Genomic DNA, 20,150 nt, shown 5'->3' with positions numbered 1-20,150 from the left:
TGGGAAATTTAACGATTGATTGATAAAATATGGATATATAAAACGCCACAAGATCATGAGGAGGGAAGACATTTTAGAAGAGAGCATACAATCAACAGCCTATTTTAAAATATCAAGTCAATAATGTTGCACTGGTTTGCACAAAGTTGCTAAAATACTATGCGTATTACACTTTCTAAGATCCCATTAGTAACTGTGAATCATCATAACAGCCACGAAGAATGCGGCACAGAATAAAACGGAATATAATGTTTATTCTATCATCAATTATTTCCCTCTTAACGTAATAACAGGTACTTCTCAGCCACCTTGACACTGGGAATGTGGAGCTTACGATGAGTCCCTGAACGCAACGAGTACCGTCCAACATGGCGGCCCAGCGTAGGAATTTGATGCAGAGCGTGAGTGAAAACCTCAGCTTTTATTCCCTCTCACTGACAGTACTTTGGTCTCTTGTCTCTCCCCCGGTGGTCGTCTTTGTTGGTGTTTGTTGTGTTCAGTGTCTCCTGTCGTACAGAGATGCGAGTGAGTTTAAGAAGTGGTTTGCTAACAGCTAAGCTAGCCCAACTTTAATCTCAAAATAATGAGATTTAATTTTTGTCTCATCAACAAAGCTCACCTGAGATTAGTAAAGGTAGGAGGGGGGGTAACTGTGTGACCATTGCCCCGCATTGCTTTAACACCATCAGTGAATTACCCGAGGTTAACTAACGCTAGCTAGCTACTTTGTAGAGATGGTGGCTGAGAGGAACCATTTGCATTTTGCGTTTGTTAAACTACCTTGTTATTAGTTTCACTCCTCCTCGTGATATTAGTGATATCGTTTTAAATCAGACTGGGCTCTGTAACCCAGGTCGGAGAGGAGGTCGGTCTGTGGGTGGATGTAAAGTTGAGTTATGGAAATCAGAATCAGTTTTACTGGACAACTGTGTGTGCAGACGTAGAAGGAGTTTGACTCCGGTTTAAGCTGCTCTCAGTGTACTGATAGATAGAGAGAAACAGCTAAATACAGTTTAAAAACAAGGACAACACAGCTGAACAAAGATTGGTAAACATACAGAACTATAAAGCACATACAAGTAGAGAAACAAAATAGGTATGTCTATATAGAAATGAATATAAATAAATATTGAACTGATACACATTAAGTTGGTGGTTATGTACAGTATGTGCATATGTGTCTTTATACAGCCTGCAATTTTAAATCATTATTTATTATTTGAAACTGCGTGGAAATACACATTATTACTCCATAACGCATCAAAGACTTGTGCTTAGTAGTGTCAGCCTGTTACACACATACAGCATGGTAATGCTTTAAGGTAATCCCGGCCAGGCAGACTTATTAACAGTTTCATATACAGGACAGAGTTATCAGTGAAAACATACACCACAATGCAAAAAAAAAACCCCACCAAAACATGGATTATAAGACAACCTGCTCACTAAAGAAAGTAGGGAACACTTTCTAGAATAATTGGGAGAGATAATAATAGTGAAAACTGAATGTCTGCCTTACTGTTTTAAACTGTTCATCAAAGTGTTTGTAAAGACAGCACACTTCTTCATGATACTTCATACTGTCACTATTTCTATTTCTGAGGTGAACTAAACCATAAATGTAGTTTACCCCAAGCAGATTTAAGCAAATATTGCTTTCATATATTAGTTAACCTACAACAACCTTTTTTTTTTTTCTTTTTAACTACATGTGCTATAATATAGAGAGAACAGCATCAGAGCTGGACAGATGACCTGCCGCTGTGTCAGATGTGTGGGGTTGGCACTGCACCCAACTGTGTTTACGGCCCCGATGGTAAAGGAACTCAGAGCCACACCAATGAGGATGGACACCTCAGGTTCAGGTCAGACACTCTGGAAACACAAACGCTCTCAATAAGAACAGAGCATGGAAAGTAATTCAGACAAAAAAAAGGTATAATGTCATGCCTGGGGTGATAACCACTGTTTGCATCTCAGATGGAAAGTTGACTGTGGCTACACCCGTGCCAATGCATGCTGTCATCAGTGCAAAGTTATTTGTGATTTTATTTTTATTTTTTTGCTTGTGAACGTGCACGACATTGCTTGCCTCATCATGGTTGTCATATGTATCCAGCCATCGTTACATATACAGCCCATTATAGTGTTTGATAGTTCTCATATGTACTGTGTGAAGTGTCAGCACAATGAAGAGTTTTATTGAGGCAGCTATGCTTTGCAGTAGCTAGTAACAAACACTAAATCTGGAGGTAACTTAAATAGAGGGTGTGCAAATTGTCTGGTTACTGTCAGTTTTGACTATGATGTGATTAGTTGTTCTCAAACATGACATGTCACATAACCCCAAATACAAAAGCATTAGGCTGCCCACCCTTCTGAACCCTCCAATGTACACAGAACACAATACAATCCTAAGAGTTTTTAAATAAAGGATGTTTTATTCAAAAGAAAAAAAAAAGTCAAACTCCCACTTCCCCTGTTGAAGCGAAACAGAAGCCAGAGTTTGTTGTGTTTCTTCTCCACCCATCAGAGGCGAGGATGGCTGTTTCCTGTATGGGGTTTTTAACGGCTATGATGGCAGCAGAGTGGCCAGTTTTGCCTCCCAGTGTCTGACAGCTGAACTACTGCTAGGACAGCTCAACTCCAGTCACACAGACAACGACGTCCGCAGGATTCTCACACAGGTCTGCGTGTGTTTATATTACATACATAATGATAGCAAAACAAGTCGTATGACGTGTTTATATTCTAGGTAGAGTGAGAAATAGACTTTTACCCAAATCAGTTAAAATACTCACTTCTAAAGTCCCTTCTTTTAAGGCCAGACGTGTGATTTAAATGTAACACCTCACCCAAGTTACTGCATGAAATGAGAAACACACAAAATGCGGATCTGACATCTATTTCTCAGACCCAAAAGGCAAATGAGACGAGACATCTGTTTAAATAAGGCAGTAACAGTATACATTTTCAAAAAGTTCCCCCGGTAAGGCAATCATTCATAGTGCACTTGGTTATACATACAAAAAGAGATAAATAAATAGTTGTATAATGAAGGAAAGAAGAGCTTTACAGAAAGAAGTTGAACCCCTGCTTTAGGGATGGGAATCGAGAACCGCTGCCAAATTGTACAATCCATTGTCTCAGAGTTTATTAATTCCTTTTATCAGTAACAGCATGTGTTTCTGACAGTGGCAAAACAATGACATCAAACTGGCTGTTGGAAACTTGCAACAACAAGAAACAGTCCAAAGCATAGCCTCATTTCACAAAGAAACTCAAATGACTGTAATTCTGCACTATATTCAGATAATAAAACGGTTGCGTTGATGCTGAAAACCTGTTTTGGCCTACTTTATTCCACACAGAAAATTGAACAGGAATCAAAAAAGGAAATTGAAAAAAAAGAATTGGACTGATAAGCACAATCAATAATGGTTCCCGCTTCCATCCCTAAACCTGCTTACTTTCTCACCTCTGCAAACCTCGACTATCTCTGTGTGAAGTTGCAGAAGTCGGCAGACAGTAAGCTGTATCAAAGTAAATCACGTTTTGGTCAGACTCATTTGTGGTTGTTAAATGCAAAACAGCATTCCATTGACAAGCTAACCCGATCAGGCAAGGTGATCGTTTACTGCAGTGTGGATGTTTTCGCCTTGATAAAGATCACCCAGGGAGCTCTAAAATAGTTACTCCTGTTCACATGCATTTCTACAATATTTAGAGATTGTGCTTTGCATTGAAGTGCTGTACAATCTGACCTGGATAGTTGCCAGCTTTGTGTCATCCAGATACATGTTTTTGTTGTCGCAGGCCTTTGATGTGGTGGAGAAGAGCTACTTTGAGACGATAGATGATGCTCTGGCTGAGAAAGCTAACCTGTCCAACTACCTCCCACCACACAATGAGGTACACACACACACACACACACACACGCTCTGCAAAGCATATTGACAGATTAAGCTGAAAATTGGAGAGAGGAGTTCTCTGTTGGTTTCCATAGCAACCGCAGATTTGGGTATTAGTGTGAGCTAATGCCCAGCCATTGGAGAATGAGCTTGTTATGTTCTAATTGGGCTCATCGGCCTGTTTCATTAGATAAGCCGGTCTCACTTTTCCTTCTCTGGATCCAGCTCTCCCTGCTCCTCTGCCTCCGCTTCTCCCCCCTTTCGTCTTTTTGTCCTCGTCCCATATCTCCTCTTCTTTCAATCTCTGCTTTTCTCTACTTCACACAGTGTTATATTCAGTTCTAACATTGTAGGCGTTTTTGTAAAATGATGTTAGTCACGTTGTGTTGCTCGAGTTGGTTAATTAAGGAAATCAAGTCACAATCTCCGTTTCTCCGTTCTCACACTTGTCTTGATCTCCTTCATGGTCACTATCTCCTGTGTTCTCACTCATCTCTTATCCCTTTTCATCTCACCTCCTACCTGTTTTCTTTCTTCCTCCTCCACCACTCCGCCCTCTTGCTTCCACTCGCCTTTCATCTCATCTCATGTCTTTTGGTCAATACTATTTTATTTCTCACCTCCTTTTTTTTTTTTTTATCATTTGTCTCATTTCATCATTTATCATTGTCTTTTTTTTCCCTTCAATCTGCCTACTCCTTCTGATTATTTCCTCTTTTCCTTTTTCTCCTCTCTCCCTCCTCCCACATTTTCTTTCACTACTCCCCCTTCCTCCTCTCTTTCGCTGTCTTCCTTGTCTCCTCCCGACTGGTCAGAATGTGTCATTCCACCATTCCTCTCAGAGTCAGAAGGTGCAGGACCGTCTGAAAGAGCTGGAGCAGGAGGTGTCAGGAGGAGCTACGGCCGTGGTGGCGCTGATCCTCAACAACAAGCTCTACATCGCCAACGTTGGTATGGACACACACACACACACGTTTACACAGGATAGAGTTGTCTTGATACTGACTCATTAAAAATGTTTAACCTAATTGTTCAGCTTTGTTGTAGTGCTGTAAAATGTGGTTCCCGCCATAGAGCAGGCAAGAGTAGATGATCACTGAAGAAACTGCTTTACACCAGTAGATGTCAGGCTTAAACTGGTTTTGGTTAAGGCCTTTTCACTCTTTGAAAATCCCAGTCACAGACTATTTAATTGGACTGACTGAGGATAGATAGGGACTTTTATAAATTCATATAGGCCATTTCCACCTGCTTCAGGCAAGATATTTCATTCTAACGTGCACTGAAAAGATCCTGAAACTCCAAATCTTAGATCTTATTCTGATACTACTACTGTCTTGGAAGTGGTGTGGCCATTGCCTGTAATGCCACACTGGTACATGACTTCATCCAGCTCTCAAAACAGAGGTCCTGGCACCCACTTTAAGCCAGTAAAACCCATTTATAAAGTCGTCTGTCCCTCTCATACTCCTTTTGCTTCTCTACAAAGCGGACACAGGTGCTATTTTTAGTAGCATGTAAGCTAGTGCTCGATGCACAGCATGAGCTACAGGCAGAGCATGTAAGGGCTGGATTTGGGTTGGGCATGGATGCCTAAGGCCTATTTCACATCCTGATACTGAAGTATCAGTTAAGCCTTTTATGTTGTTTGTGCATTTTATTTTCTACAACTTTCTGTAGCAGGATGAGGTCAACAGCAGCTACAAAGCAGTACTCTTTATGCTGTTAGAGATTCAATGTCTTGCTCAAGGGCACTTCTGCTGGGTGGGTGGCCAGTAACGGGGGGGGCGGGGGTGTCATGTAAGTACTAGGCCCTTACTGTAGATTTACATTTTAGAAATACTTTAATATTATGAGGAAGAGACATTTAAGGATTGTCCCATAGTGATGGATCACCATGCTCAACCTTGTTAAACTGGTACTGTTTACACACACTTTATACACAGTAAAAGGTGTTTAAATTCCTGAATCACTTATTATAGAGACCAAAGGTTGCAGTGTTACGAAATATTCAGCTAAATATTTTTGTGGTCATGTGCTCTTACTCACACAAAATGCACACATATAGATGCAGATCAACCAAAAGAAGGGTAGCAACATTATTAAACATAACAATCTAGATTATTTTGTTTGTTTTGAAAAACCTTAACCAAAATCAGTAGGTCTCACATAGATGGTGAAAGAAATGAAATGCTCCAACAGCAAACATGTGTTTTAATACTGTCCAAAAAGTTTATTCCTACAGAGAACCAGAAAATGGCTCCCACAAGTTGTTTTATGTGGCCTTCAGACAGATGTTGAAATCAAATTGAATATCTTTATCCAAAACATACCTACAATGTAGGTCATTGTTTTTGAGTCACTGGTGCCAAATGAAGCTCCTACAGACAACAACTGCAGGGGCATTAGCATGATCATTGTTCTGAGTGTGTGTGTGTGTGTGTGTGTGTGTGTGTGTGTGTGTGTGTGTGGGGACAGATTCCCACCTGACTCCTTAAGCCACAGAACAGAAAAGAGACATTTGTATTAATATTTTACATCACCAATCAACAGGCCATTTTAGATCCTTCACTGTGAGGAATTTCAAATGAGACTGTGGGAGACATTCACACACACACACACACACACACACACACACACACACACACACACACACACACCGACCCTGAGGAGCCACAGGCACTCCTTAGAAGTATTCCTCTTTAAGAATCGAAGTTAATCATAGAAGTACTAAACCCACGTTGCTGTATTGGGTGGCGCTTGTTTCATTTTACTGGGCACTACATTTCTACTTCTGCTTGATTTAACCATTAATCAAGGGTAACTCTGGTTATGAGTGTAAATCCCTTAAATACAATGTTTTAGATGTTTCTGTCTTTTTGCTTACATCTTAGACTCTGTAGCAGGCAAAGGAAAAGAGCCCCTCACCCACTCTCTCTGGGATTTACTTTTCTTTTGTCCTCAAGGACATGGCGCAGAGCAGAAAATGGGGGTGTACTAATTAGTAGCGAGGAGAAAGTAGGCCTGTCTCCCCACTGACCCATTGTTGAGAGTCAAGAGTTCAAAGTTTAAAGAACATGAATCCCAAGGAGGTTTGAACATAAGTGTGCTCTAAAAGCACTTTCAGCTGTGTGTTGATGTGAAATATATTTGACAGTTAAGGTCGTATGACCCATAATTTGATATGCTGGGAGTGTGTGGGGGCCAGTTAAGGTCAAATGAACATACAACAGGCATGGTTGGTTATTATTTTCAGATATGTAGCAATTGCAGCTTTGCACACATGAACATAAGGATTATCACCAGGATTACCAAGAGGTTATATAGAGTATTTTGTTACCAAAGACTACACTTCAAAAGCAACATGTCCTGTCAGCACTGCCAGATTAAAACGGAGTTACAGGGGCTGAAGCCCAGGGCCCCACTGAGAGGACAGAGAGGGGCACATGGACCCCTGTCTGCAAATTCAATATAATGTGGCTAATTGGATGGCCTTGTCTGCAGATGAGAAGAGGAGCTACTGCAGGCATTTACAGAGCTTATTCTACGTGGAGGTGGTGTCACAGCACATCAGGCTCCTGCTCAGTGGCCCAAAAAATGTTAATATAAAAGTGAATTAATCATTGATCTGTCCCTGGTCAGCTTATGTGTCAGCAACTGGCTTCATCATCCAGTTATTAATATTTAGCTTTGTAAAAGTAGCACAGTATCCCCACTGATTCACTGGCGTAGGTTTGGGCTTGTGAGTCACCTCAGAGCAACGTCAGTTCATTTTTGTCTCTGCATCATTAATGTTTGGAAAAATTCAAAAGCAAAATGTCTCATCTTTGAAAATTATAATATAGCTGTGTGTAATCATCTGTAAATTCTTGTATTTTTTTCGGGGTTTCCAGGTACCAACCGAGCACTGCTGTGCAAGTCCAGCAGCGATGGTCAGAACCAGGTTCTCCAGATTGGCCGACCGCACAGCACTGACAATGAAGACGAGCTGCAGAGACTGGCTGCTCTGGGTGAGACAGTCACTTACATATGAAGATGACAGAATATAACACATATACATAGACACTCTGACCAGGGTTTGTTTGGTTCACTTCTTCAGTTGAGATTTATCTAAACTATTATAGGAATTATTATTATTTTTTGGTCAGATTTTTTATTAATTCCATTATTGATTTCTGATTTTCTGAGTGGAAAATACGTAGGCCTACACAGGTTTTGAGTGTCAAGGGAACAGTTATTATTATCTCTGAGTCTGAATAGTTGAGCTGGCTGTAGCCTGAGAACTAGCTAGCTGCTGTCTGTCATAATTTTAAATGGATGAAATATTCATATAGGTTTTCTTAGTAAAAGAAAAGGTTTATTGTTATTGTAACATACGTACATGCTGCTTTGCGGCACCAATAGAAGAAATTCTCAGCTCAGAGGCATATTATTCTGATCTTTCGGACAATTTGGAACTGGTTCTCAACTGGAACCTCATTCCTCTTGTGCTCTGCTCACTTTGCTGTTGTTTTTTTATGGCAAGGGCATTCTGGGAACAATACAAGAATTAATTACAAGAATGAAATTAATCCTAACAACAACAAAAAGAAAATGGTCACTGATCAAAGTTTAAATAACAATTATTAATTAAGATTAGGTGTTTGTTTGTCGAGTTGAATATTCTGTCTGATAGTTTTTGCTTTGTTAAATAACTGTGGCTCTGACAGTATGTTGGTCGCATTGGTTTAAAAAACTAAATAAAAATCAGATGAGCATTGTACTATACGTACATTCAGACATACGTTACATTAGGTTCATTGTCTGTACAGGATATACAGTCATTGGTAAGGACTAGCTAGCGTAGACGCCCACTTGGAGCTATCTATCAACAGTGGACAGCCAAGCTAATGGGCCAGCAATGAGGGTCGTGTATGTAACCGGAAATACATATATTGTGATTAGTGTGCTTTGCAGAAGAAGCATTAGGTGTAGCCTGGCACCTGTAATGAATGTAATAGTGAATTAGCTGCATTGTTTCCCAGCATTTCACACCGCACCGTTAGAAGAGGAGGCAGAGCTGTCTCTCTCTGTTCTCTCTCTCCTTCACTCTGTCTCCAGTTGGGAGTCACATAATTATTCTGTTGTTCAGGCCTTTCTCCGAATGATTTAAACGAAATGGCAGTCATTCCATTAACCCAGCTGAAGGTGACCTCTCCCCTCATATTTTCATCCACCCCCAAACACACCTCCCCACTCCGTCTCCCGCCCCCTTCTCCCACTTCTACTTATTGCTCTTGTCTTATTGCTTTTTACTCTCCATCCCCATACAAAATTTCCTACTCCTCTCAGTCTCCCCCATACCCTCTGCCTGTCATTATTCTGCAGTCCGCAAACTCCTCTTCATGTCTGTATGTCCTCACTTTCCACCTCTTTTTATCTTTAATGTGTTTCCTGTCTCCTCCTCCCCTTTTTACACAGGTGTGGATTCAGCCCGTGTAAGGCAGGCGGGGCAGATTGCTGGTCAGAGCAGCACCAGGAGGCTCGGAGACTACCCAGTGAAGTTCAACTACAATGAAATTGACTTGCTCAGGTGAAGTCTCAATGCTCACACCACATCATATACACATATTCTATTAATAATCCAGGGTTCCCATGCACCCTGGAATACCTGGAAACTTGTTTTCCAGTCATGGAAATTGATTAAAATGACCAAATACCCTGGAAATAGTGTGTAATTGTCTTTTAGCCCCTCACTCAGATAGCCTACACAAACTCGGTTGCGTTTTCTTTTTTCGCGCAATAAGACACTTCAAAGCAGGAACAAACAAAGCGGAACACACTTATGTCTGTTCGGCGTTGAGTCATCGATGTTACGTTTGAAGGAAAACTGTAGTAAACTAGTCAACAGCAGCTCTGCTTTACTGGGACCACTGCAGCTCGGATGAGGACAGTCAAGCGTGCCACGAGGAGCAAGAACATTTCAAATAATTAGGACGCGCCTACTGAACTTTTTTCAACATTTGGGCATGTCATAGCAAGAAACTCACAAAGGTATTAATGTTTCCTGCATTCCACGTAGGGGAGGTCCTGCCATTGTGCGTTCTTGTTCACTGTCATTGTTGCTGTTGTTAAGTACACCTGTGTTTTTCCTGCTGCTATGCAAGCAGTGCATTAGCTTAGTTTAACAAAAGGCCGTAAGCAAGGAAATAGTTTGTGTGGCTCTGTCCAAAGGTAACAAAATCCATCTTGGCCTATCTTATTTGTTTAATTTGTATAAAACAAGTTGTGGTTTGACAGGGAGTTATGTGCTGGAACTATTTATTTTGGCCTGATACAGTGAAATCCTGGAGTCTTGTTGTCACTATTATGCAACCTGCAGAGACTCCAGGAAGTACTGTTAGTGTTTTTAGCTTTGTTTTTCTGTTAACGTACAGATTAAACAGAACGGATATAACTAACATTCAGAGGTGTCTGCAAGTAGATTTGTTAAACTTTGTTCAAAGCCAGGCTAGCTGCTTTTCCCCATTTCCAGTCTTTAAGTGAAGTTAGGCTAAGCTATTGGCCTGCTACATATAGATTGTATTTTGCATACAGACTGGGGAGTGGTGTTGATCGTCTTACTTAGGAACAAGTGCACTTCACACAATGTCAGTGTGTGTGTGTGTGTGTGTGTGTGTGTGTGTGTGTGTGTGTGTGTGTGTGTGTGTGTGTGTGTGTGTGTGTGTGTGTGTGTGTGTGTATACTCAGCACTACCCGGACAGTGGAGGCTCTGTCTCCATATTATGGTCTTTATCATCAGATCTGACTCTGTTCCAGCCTCTCTGTTACCCCAGCTGAGCCTCTTGAAATTCCATGATCCTGGGCCCCCTCTCTCACACTTCTCATTTCCTGTTCCTGTCTGCCGTCCAGGCCAAGCGAATCAGGCTCAGATATCTACTCGTCATTCCAATTATGACCCTCAATAAAACACACAATAGAATCTTTATAGAATTTCCTCCTTGGTGCCATCAAAGAGAGTGCAGGAAATTTGATGTGGACAAAGTATAAGCGATTCTTTGGATGTATGAGATTAGCTGGGTTTATTGTATTTAGGTCAGGTGCACTTATGTCTCTCTTTTCATCTCAGTTCCTCCTTCTTTCTCCCCCCCCCCCTCCTCTCTTTGATATTATCTACTAACATATCTTTCTGTCCTCCTCCACCATCAGTGCGGCGAAGACAAGGCCAATCATTGCAGAGCCAGAGATTCACGGCAGCCAGTCTTTAGACAGCGTGACAGGCTTCTTATTGCTGATGTCAGAGGGTCTCATCAATGCCCTTGAGTCCGCCCACGGCCCCGAACAGGCCAATCAGGTTTGCAGATTCATCCTGACAATTCTTTTACCACCTGAACCATTTTCCCTCCGCTTGTTTTTCTGGTGTTTTTTTTTTTTTTTTTAATCTGCATTAAGGTTTCTCTTCTTTTATTTGCACATCACCTACTCAAACTATATATCATATCTTTCTTTCTTATAAATATGCCTTTACCCTCTGTCTTGTCCTTTCCTGTGTCTGTCCTTAGTCTCAATGTCCATTGCTGTTTTCTTTCCACATTTATTGTATTATATTTAATTTTTGCTTCTTCTCTTCTCACTCTCCATTCTTTCTTTTCTTCAACTCCAACAACACAATCTAATTTCTCTGACCTGCTCTGTCTCCTCTGTTGTCCATTGTAGGAAATTGTTGCCATGGTAGCAGCAGAGCTGGCCCAGCAAAGCAGTCTGGAGGCAGCGGCTCAGTCGGTGGTGGACCGCATTAAACGGCTGCACCACGACGTCTACGTTTCCGGCCGTCAGAGGGCAACCTACTGTTCTCGGCACGAGGACATGACCCTGCTCATCCGCACGCTCAACTACACGCTGGCTGACGGTGCGCTCACGCCCACACAGGGTATGAATGGGAATTCTGGGATTGGTTCACATTCCATGGAACACCTGCTAAATGAACAGACCTCCACACTAGCCACACTATTAAAGTTCCCCATTTAAAACTTTTAAAGTTTTGGAGGCATGTGGAAAATACACTTTGTATCAGTTGTTTCCAACCTTTTTGGCTTGTAACCCTTCAAGACAAAGTCAACTCACAACCCTTCTTCACGTAGCATAGGACCACATTGGCATCAAAATCCTGTTGGATTTGGATTATATCGAATTCTTAGGGTTGGCTTCTCAGGCATGGATTAAAATTAGTCCCACACTGAAAACTTAACACCAGTGGAGAGCTACACTTCAAAAGAAATCTTAAAATAATGCTAGTTTATCCACATCTGAGCAGCCAGCCTTTACAAAAAGAAATCAAAGATTTTGAGAGGTGCAGCCAAGAATACCATGTAGCTAAAATAACAAAGTCCAGGCAGAAAAAAAAATCCAATTTACCCCAGGTTCCCAAGACACCCATTTTATTCTGACGCTGCACAGTGTTTTTTTCTTGATAATAATACTTGTGAAAAGTATGAAAAACAACATCGGTGTACCTTTTAGACATTTTCATTTCAAAACAATTGAATGGCAACCTTTAACTTATCTGCTCGGTGAACCTTATAAACAGCTACGAGATGAACACGGCTCAATAATTGAATATGACTTTTAAAACCTTTTACTTGTTTGTTGTTTTCAGGTGGCCGTATCTACCCAGTGTCAGTGCCCTATTCCAACAGCCAGAGCACCAGTAAAACCAGTGTCACCCTCTCACTGGTCATGCCCTCCCAAGGTACCCTCACCAATGGAACCAACACTGCCTCCACCCTGGAGGAAGGCACACCAACACCAGGGTAAGATTGGTTTGTGTCTTGTCCCAGCTTGATCTGGGTAAGCTGGTTCCCTCCCATTCTTATGTCTGCTCTGGGTAATCTTGATTTTCTCCTTTGCATAATTTTCCTGCTGCGCATGCTCTGAATGAACTTGATTTTTGCTTTTTGTCACACGGCTGTTGTGTTGTGGCTTCATAAACTTGATGTTCACTCCCTTGTCCCACTGCTGTTGTGTTTTCTCTGTGTGCGCTTTATTCTGACTCCACTCTTCCCTCCCTACTGTTGAGTTTATTTTGGGTATATTTTAGATAAGCAAGATTTTCGACTCCCTCGTCCCTCCCTTGCTATATTTATTTTAGGTAAGCTTGATTTTCACTCTCATGCGTCCCTCCACTGCTATGCTTATTTATGTGTGAGCATGGTTTTCACTTCCCCATTGTTCCACCGCTGGGTGTTCTGTCGATCATGCCTCGGCCCCTTTCACAGACCAGAAAGAGAAGACTGATCAAGTACAGCTGTAAAAGTATTCAATATTGAACTTTCCCATAAGCAACATATACACCATACTCCACTAAAAGTGGCTTTTAAACTCTGGAAGGTTATCATAGTGGCAATCTTTCATCATGACAATCACGAGGTAAACAGTAGAAGTACAACGTTCACAAGTCCAACTCCTATAACTGCATGGATACTGTACAGAGCAGAGTACTGTCTGGACCACATCATTGCCAGTAATCACAACAAAGCATCCCATAAAGGCTACTTTGGATTGAACTTAACATGTCATTTGAATTGTTCTTGTTCCAAGTTAATTGCATGTCTCATTTATAACGAACATGAATCACTGACAGCTTCCAACAGCATGTTTGGAATGTGCCCTTTGCTTGTTGAGGTTACCTGCTTGAAACTAGCTGTCGTGTAATACGAGTGAACATGAGTAGCACTCGTGGCTGCTGCTTTGGGTTTGCTGCATTTTCTTTCTCCGCTTTTGCCTTTTGTGAGCTCATCCGCAAGGATTGCCTCTCCATTTCCCTGTCACTCACTGTCTGACTCACGTCTATATTTCTCTTCCTCGTGGGCCCCGACTTGCCGATATCCATCCTGTGTCCTACACTCTGTCCTTGCCTCTCCTTTTTCCGCTCCTGTAGCACGTTCCACCCCGCTACCTGCCAAAGTTCCGTCGACATCCTACAGCCCATAATCGAACTCCCTTATTCCCCTCTTTACCCCCTCTCTCCTCTTCCTCCTCTCCCCCTCTCCACCTCCCTCTTCTCCTTTTCGACCACCCCTCCTCCACCTCGTCCTCTCCCTCTCTCCACCTCTCTCCTTTGTCTCTCCACCCCCTACATGGACCCCTTCCTCTTCTCTGTCGCCCCCACTTCTTCCTCCTCTATTCCCACCCTCATGCCTATTTCCTCTTCTCTCTCCACCCTCCCCAACCAACCACCTTTCTCCTCCTCCCACTTCTGTTCCTCCACTCTCCCCAACAGTCAGAGCCCCACGGCCACCCTCCAGTCCACCAACACCCAGACGCAGAGCTCCAGCTCCAGCTCGGGAGACGGAAGCCTGTTCCGCCAGAGGGGCAGCCAGGCAGCTCAGCCCGATGAGACGGGCAGGGTCCCGCCTTATGTGGACTTCAGTCAGTTTTACCGCCTGTGGGGAAGTGACCACAGCGACGGCCAGAGCACCCAGGGAGGACTGGGACCCCAGTAAGAAGGCCAAGGACGGGTGCTGGGTGCTAGTTTGAAAGAGATGGACTGGGTTTTCTAGCAGCAAGGAAGCACATGGATTCAGAGGAACAAAGATTTTAAGAGGTGGTTGGGATGACTGATAAAATGCTATTATTGTATCATTACTAAAAATAAGTGACCTAAAGGCGCATGGAGGAAGGACTGGGGTTCTCAGGGTGTTGCTGTTAAACAGTGGGCGGAGCCAGCGTGCAGGCAATAACCCTGAAACACTGAGAAAATGGTGTTGCGTGTGAAGTGATGTTTGCTCCTCTGTAATAGATGCTGGTTGTGAGTGATTGTAAATATATGTAATCTAGATTGTAGCCATTATTGTCGGATGTAAAAATGTGTATCTGCAAACAGGAGTCTCATTGACTTGAGGGTTTGTGGAGTTGAGAATGATTACATACTGTAAGGCCTTAAAATGAAATGAATGGATGCGTTTGAAAGTACTTTTTTAATTTCTAATGAATGTATATCTCCAAATGAATGAAAAGGCTCTCTGGATTTCTCTTTATATCAACACCACACAAGACCGGAAGATTGACTCATCTGATCGGAAAAAGAGGAACTCCTCTGTACAGCTACGCTTTGAAACAAACTAGAATGGTTCAAACTATTAGTACACGAGTGTTTATCTTGGGAGGGAAGGTAAACACAAGCTAATCCTTTTTTCTCACCAGTTACTTCACATAAGAAACTAGTATATAAAGAAGCACTTACAGAATACAAATGCACTGAATGACGTCTGCAATATAAATGACACAAAATATGGTATTTTAAATATTTAAAGTATTAAAAGAGTATGGAGACCTTAAAAAAGTTTATCATTCAAGAATGACCATGCTGTACATATCTTTTTGGAATTATGCAATTTCTTCTTTATTCTGTACTAAATTTCAGTGGCAAGAAAAAAAGGATTCAAATCCAGCTACATGAGATTTATGACATGACTCACTGGACACAAATCTTAATCTGACAACTCTCATTCTATCACCCAAAAATCTGAACCTGGAGGTTGAACAATGAAGTGATTAAGTGGCTGTGTAATGCAAGACAAGCTACAGCATGAGAAGAGTATGAGATGTGGGAGAGGTTGTTTACTGGACTCTGCTCTGAACCAGAGTGCTCACCATAGCTACAATGTTTGAGTCATTGACTGTAAAGAGTGGTCTGCTCTTTCGACGTGATATTTAAGACAACCTTCCCTGACACCTCAGCAGCATGACACTGATGGATCGGGAGCACCGGCGGCTATGTTCACAATGCAGTGAAGTAAAAATAGAATCGACCATTATGGGTAAGAGTGGGGAGGGTCCACGGGAGGAGCAGAGTGATTGAGTTGTGATTGTTGGAACAAATGGATCCATCAATCTAAGTCAATCTAAGCCACCGTGATTTCAGAATAACCCTTGAAATAATCAAAAGTAGCTACATTTTAATTAAAATTTCAACACACACCCTCTATGCCCTCTCCCACTATTGGATATAAGAATTTGATGTCTTTTGATGCAAGTTTCATTGCATTTTGTTGCAATGAAACTTAAATTTCAGCTTCTTCCAAAGTGTAATTTTCTTTTTTCCAGAATTCATTTTAGGATTTTTTGACAAAACACATGTAACATACTACAAGTGAGAGCTGTACAAACATATAAACGGTGACAGCGTGGTTCTCTGGCGTAATAAGGTAACTGTTGGTGAAGAAATGTGTATGTTTGTCTCCTTTACCATGGTGTCCCTGCTTTATGCCTGCTAAAAATATCTCTGCATAAAGTTGCATATATATAGCCTCTCACTCTTGGAAGTCAGGAGTTAATCTCATTTCGTAAATTAACTTCACACTGTTACGAACCCCTAATTGGCTTAATCAGGGAAGTGATTAGAAACACACACTAAAAAGTAAATGGGGAAAAAATGATTTCCCATTAAACCCTCAAATCACCAAGTTGGAGCTGTACTGTTGCAGAGTTGTTTAGTATGAAAGCAGACACAGAGCATGTTGCTAATTGCTCATTTTAGGGGTAATTGGTATTTTCCTCCTGCTCAGGCCATGACCCAATTCTTGAAAAGTCGGTTCAATTAACTTTATTGCTTCTTGCAGAAAATGGAGGGAAATTAAAAGTCAGGTGAAGGATGAGAGGTTGAACCAAATGCGACCATCGCTGCACTTTACTTATACTATAGTCTCTGTTCAGCCCAGTCTTTAAGGAAGTTCACTGCAGTGTAAGAGCTTAGGCTGCGGCGGAAATTCAGAATGAGATCTATTACGAATCTCATTTTATAATCTCTGTATGTTAAGTTTGAAAATGAAGCTATATGATATCTGTGTGCTGAGAGATAAAACAGTAGTGCTTTGCTGAATTATACTCTGTTTCAGAAACATACTGCGTACATGTGTTGTTGTGATGGATGATCTCAGCAGGGGAGCTTTAAGCTCCGTGGCCCTGGACGTTGACAGTCCCGGGCTCTGTTCCAGGGCTAAGACGCTTTCTTTTTTTTTTTTTTACATAAATCACAAAACCTCAGTCTGAAGTAGCCAAATATTATACAAAGTGCCACAAAGAAAAATGTTATTGTTGTTATTTCACATAATACAGACCCCATTGCCCCTAAGTCAAACATCGATTGAGTTTTTGAGATTTGAGAAGATTTGCCTGCAAACTGACTCCAGTTCAGATTGGGTCAGTAAGGAAACAAATGAGGATAAAATATCAAAAGTAAAAGTACTCATACAGTGTTATATTATGGGATTCTTCTTACTGATGCATAACTGTTATTTACGTACTTTAAATGCTGTTACGTAGCTAAATCTGTAACAGCACCATATTTAAAAACTATATGATAATTTGTTTCATATGTAAAGGTTTTATCTAGTAACTGGTTACTTTTGCACTCTAATAATGTGTAGTAATAAGTACAATATTGGGTGTAAAAGTCTATATAAATAAAGATAAAATCAAAAAACTGATGTACCTCAAATTTGTACTTGAGTACTTAGTTACTCTCCACCACTGCACATTGGAAGACTAAAAGACTTCAACTTAGATTACATTTATTTGCATCAGCCTTTATCATCACTAACATCCTCTGAGACTCTCACATGACCGGGTTTTTACACTAACTGAAACATATTCTTCATGCTTTTTCCCTTCAGTGAGACCAATCAGACCATCAGTCAAAATGATGAGGTGGCTGTGGCTTTGGACATGAGCATTTGTTCTTTTACTCCAATATACTTTAGGTTTTAAACATAAGTCTTCTTTGCTTAATTCTGACCAACAAACCTTCATATTGAATCCCCAATTGCTGCCACTCTTTCAACCAGCCCATCAGATGGCAATGTGGAGCTAGATTTCCAGATCTGTCACAGACAGTATTGGCAAGAGTATCTTCAAGGACAAAACTGTGCCTTCAGGCTCTGACTCAGTTTGATTTGGGCCACTCAAACGGTTCAGTAAACCACCCATACTGTAACCGTATGCTTGCAGGCTTATCCACCATGACCCCAAGTAATATGAAATGCTGCGCAAGACACCAAATGCATTCCTGATCCTGTTCTTTCTGCACAGTCAGCAGATATGTAAAAAAAAAAAAGCATGAAAAAGGAAGAGGACAAGCAAAGTACCGTCACTGATTACACAGGATGGACCTGTCATTCTGTGGGTGTGTTTAGGGTGTAGACACAACCAATGAGCATGTCCACCGCAGTTTGTCACAGAGAAGAGTGTGGATTGCTGTTCCGCCCACACTCACCTGATTGTTCTCACCTTTAATGGAAGAGCTTGTTAGTGTCACCTGGAAGCAGGAGAGCTGGACACAGCGGTCCCTGCAGTTGGACTATTGACTCTGGTTTATTACTCCATGGCAAAGGAAATAAATGATTAGAAGAAAGAAATCTGAAAAGGTAAATACACAAGACTTTACTCACTAACTGGACATCGGAGGAAAAGAGCTTTGTGTGTGTTTGTGTGTAAACAGATGCTGGTGTGACAACATGTCTGCCACTATTCTGGTAGTGAAGGAGAAATCATGTGATCTTTATTCTGTCAAGTGTCTGTACATTCTTGCTGTGAGTGTAATGAAGTCTGGTGCTTTATCTTTGATATCTTTGATTTTGATCTTTGAATACTACTGCTGATGTTTTTGACATGCACCTTAGGAACTGTCATAGGATTTGAGACTTGTTTTAGTAGTGGACATTTGTTCACTGGCAACTTTGATAGAGTGAAGCAACCACAAGCGGTTCGTGTATCCTAGTCACATCTTGCAAAAACAGGAAGTTCTAAATGAAAATCAGTTACTATCTCATCTGACATTTGAGTACACCATAAAGTCCACTGTTTATGGAAACATGTTTTATAAGCAGGGGGTTTCTCAGCAAAGGTTTTTCAAACTTATGGTGACATTTTGTTAATGAAATATGCCTTTCAAAATCACTCTTATGTCTGTCTGTTGGATATGATGAGAGTTGATTAGTAGTTTGCCTAGCCTGGCACGAAGACTGGAATCACGTGGAAACAACTAACCTGGCTCTGTCCAAAATCAACCTACAAGCACCTCTGATGTCTGTTTAAGCCATGCAAAAAACCCAAGTTGCTAAAATGATAAGTTGCTGTTTTATGGGGGGTATTGTATGCAAGACTATCTGATGTGCTAAGGTTATTTAACTTTTCTTTTTAAATGCTGGTCAGAGTTAGGGAAACAGTTTCCAGTCTTTTTGCCAACCTGACCCAATCCTCTCCTGGATCTTTCCTTATATTTAGCATAAAGACATGGAAAAAAAAGATCTTCCAACTATATGCCTATTTCTCAAAATGTTGATCTGTTCCTTTAAGTCTTAAATCTTTTGACTTGGATGATGTTTTTTGTGTCAACAGTACTTAAATATGTACTACAGGCATAACGCATTAAGCTATATGGCTGTTCTTTCCTTTTGTCTCAGAACTAAACCACAGATAATGTGCACTTTCTCGACACACGCATCCATGTGTCTCTAACCTTGCCTTGAGTTCAGTCACTGTTTCTCCAACTCCAGTTTTCTGTCTTGTCACTCTGGAATTTTATCTCGAGGAAGCTCGGTGGTTGCGGAGGTGGAATCTGTAGCCAACAGTAACAGTTCAGTTTGTCTGGACTCAGATGAAAGTCCTCCATAACCATCATATCTCCAGTGTCATCTGAGAAGGCTCTTTTGCTGAATATTTTACATTCTCTGGGTCTATGTGTATGTGCACTGCTCACTTAAACATCTAGGAAAATGAGATCCATGTTGAAAATCTGCAGGTTTTCCATTTTCTCTTGAACTAGGGCTTTTTGGGTCTTCCGTAACAGTTTTAAATTTGACCTTTTTTATAGCAAAGGTTTCAAATGTTCAATTTCTCCTGTCAGTATTTACTCAGGCACTGGTGGTGTTCTTGTATTCAGACTGTGAGACATTAAAAATGTATTCTTCAAATACATTTGTTGTTTGTTTATTGAAGGGTTTAAGTTATAGACGGTAAATTGGCATTTTTGGTGCTTCTGCTCATCAGAAATCTAAACTTATGTCAAATATTACATTTTTTGCAAGCTAACTGTAATCTTAAATTACATTCTTGAAATGGGCTCCAATTTGTAATGTTTGGTATATTATTTTATATATTTTCAGGTTGTTAACAGATACAATTGAAAAGTTGGAATTGCAAATAACTCTCTAGAAATGAAAATATATAAGTAAGTTTGTAAGTGATGCAAATAAGTCCTAT

At 41.0% G+C, this 20,150-nt stretch overlaps 1 protein-coding gene across 3 annotated transcripts; it reads left to right on the top strand.

The window, feature by feature from the left end:
* The first annotated feature begins 323 nt into the window (after nucleotides 1–323).
* Nucleotides 324–14,847, top strand: tab1 (TGF-beta activated kinase 1/MAP3K7 binding protein 1). Of its 3 annotated transcripts, none has more exons than XM_051384403.1 (11): nucleotides 324–401; nucleotides 1,726–1,865; nucleotides 2,534–2,687; nucleotides 3,817–3,912; nucleotides 4,754–4,862; nucleotides 7,805–7,921; nucleotides 9,372–9,483; nucleotides 11,100–11,244; nucleotides 11,607–11,820; nucleotides 12,547–12,700; nucleotides 14,170–14,847. In XM_051384403.1, the coding sequence occupies exons 1-11, from the start codon at nucleotides 369–371 to the stop codon at nucleotides 14,390–14,392; spliced, it is 1,497 nt and encodes a 498-aa protein (XP_051240363.1). In that variant the 5' UTR covers nucleotides 324–368; the 3' UTR covers nucleotides 14,393–14,847. The 3 variants fall into 3 exon arrangements, with proteins under 3 accessions (XP_051240363.1, XP_051240362.1, XP_051240361.1); XM_051384402.1 differs by having other exon boundaries at nucleotides 4,727–4,862; nucleotides 11,607–11,799; XM_051384401.1 differs by having other exon boundaries at nucleotides 4,727–4,862.
* Nucleotides 14,848–20,150: the final 5,303 nt, after the last annotated feature.

This window comes from Dicentrarchus labrax, unplaced genomic scaffold (genome assembly GCF_905237075.1).
Source record: "Dicentrarchus labrax unplaced genomic scaffold, dlabrax2021, whole genome shotgun sequence".
Classification (NCBI taxonomy): Eukaryota; Metazoa; Chordata; class Actinopteri; family Moronidae; genus Dicentrarchus; species Dicentrarchus labrax.
The sequence above is the reverse complement of the archived record's forward strand: the minus strand, read 5'-3'. Positions and strand labels throughout refer to the sequence as shown.

Coding starts and splice junctions, on each gene's coding strand:
- tab1 (XM_051384401.1), top strand. CDS start 369: ATGGCGGCCCAGCGTAGGAATTTGATGCAGAGC. Junction 2,688..3,816: donor TCCGCAGGATTCTCACACAG/GTCTGCGTGTGT, acceptor TTGTTGTCGCAG/GCCTTTGATGTGGTGGAGAA. Junction 7,922..9,371: donor GCAGAGACTGGCTGCTCTGG/GTGAGACAGTCA, acceptor CTTTTTACACAG/GTGTGGATTCAGCCCGTGTA.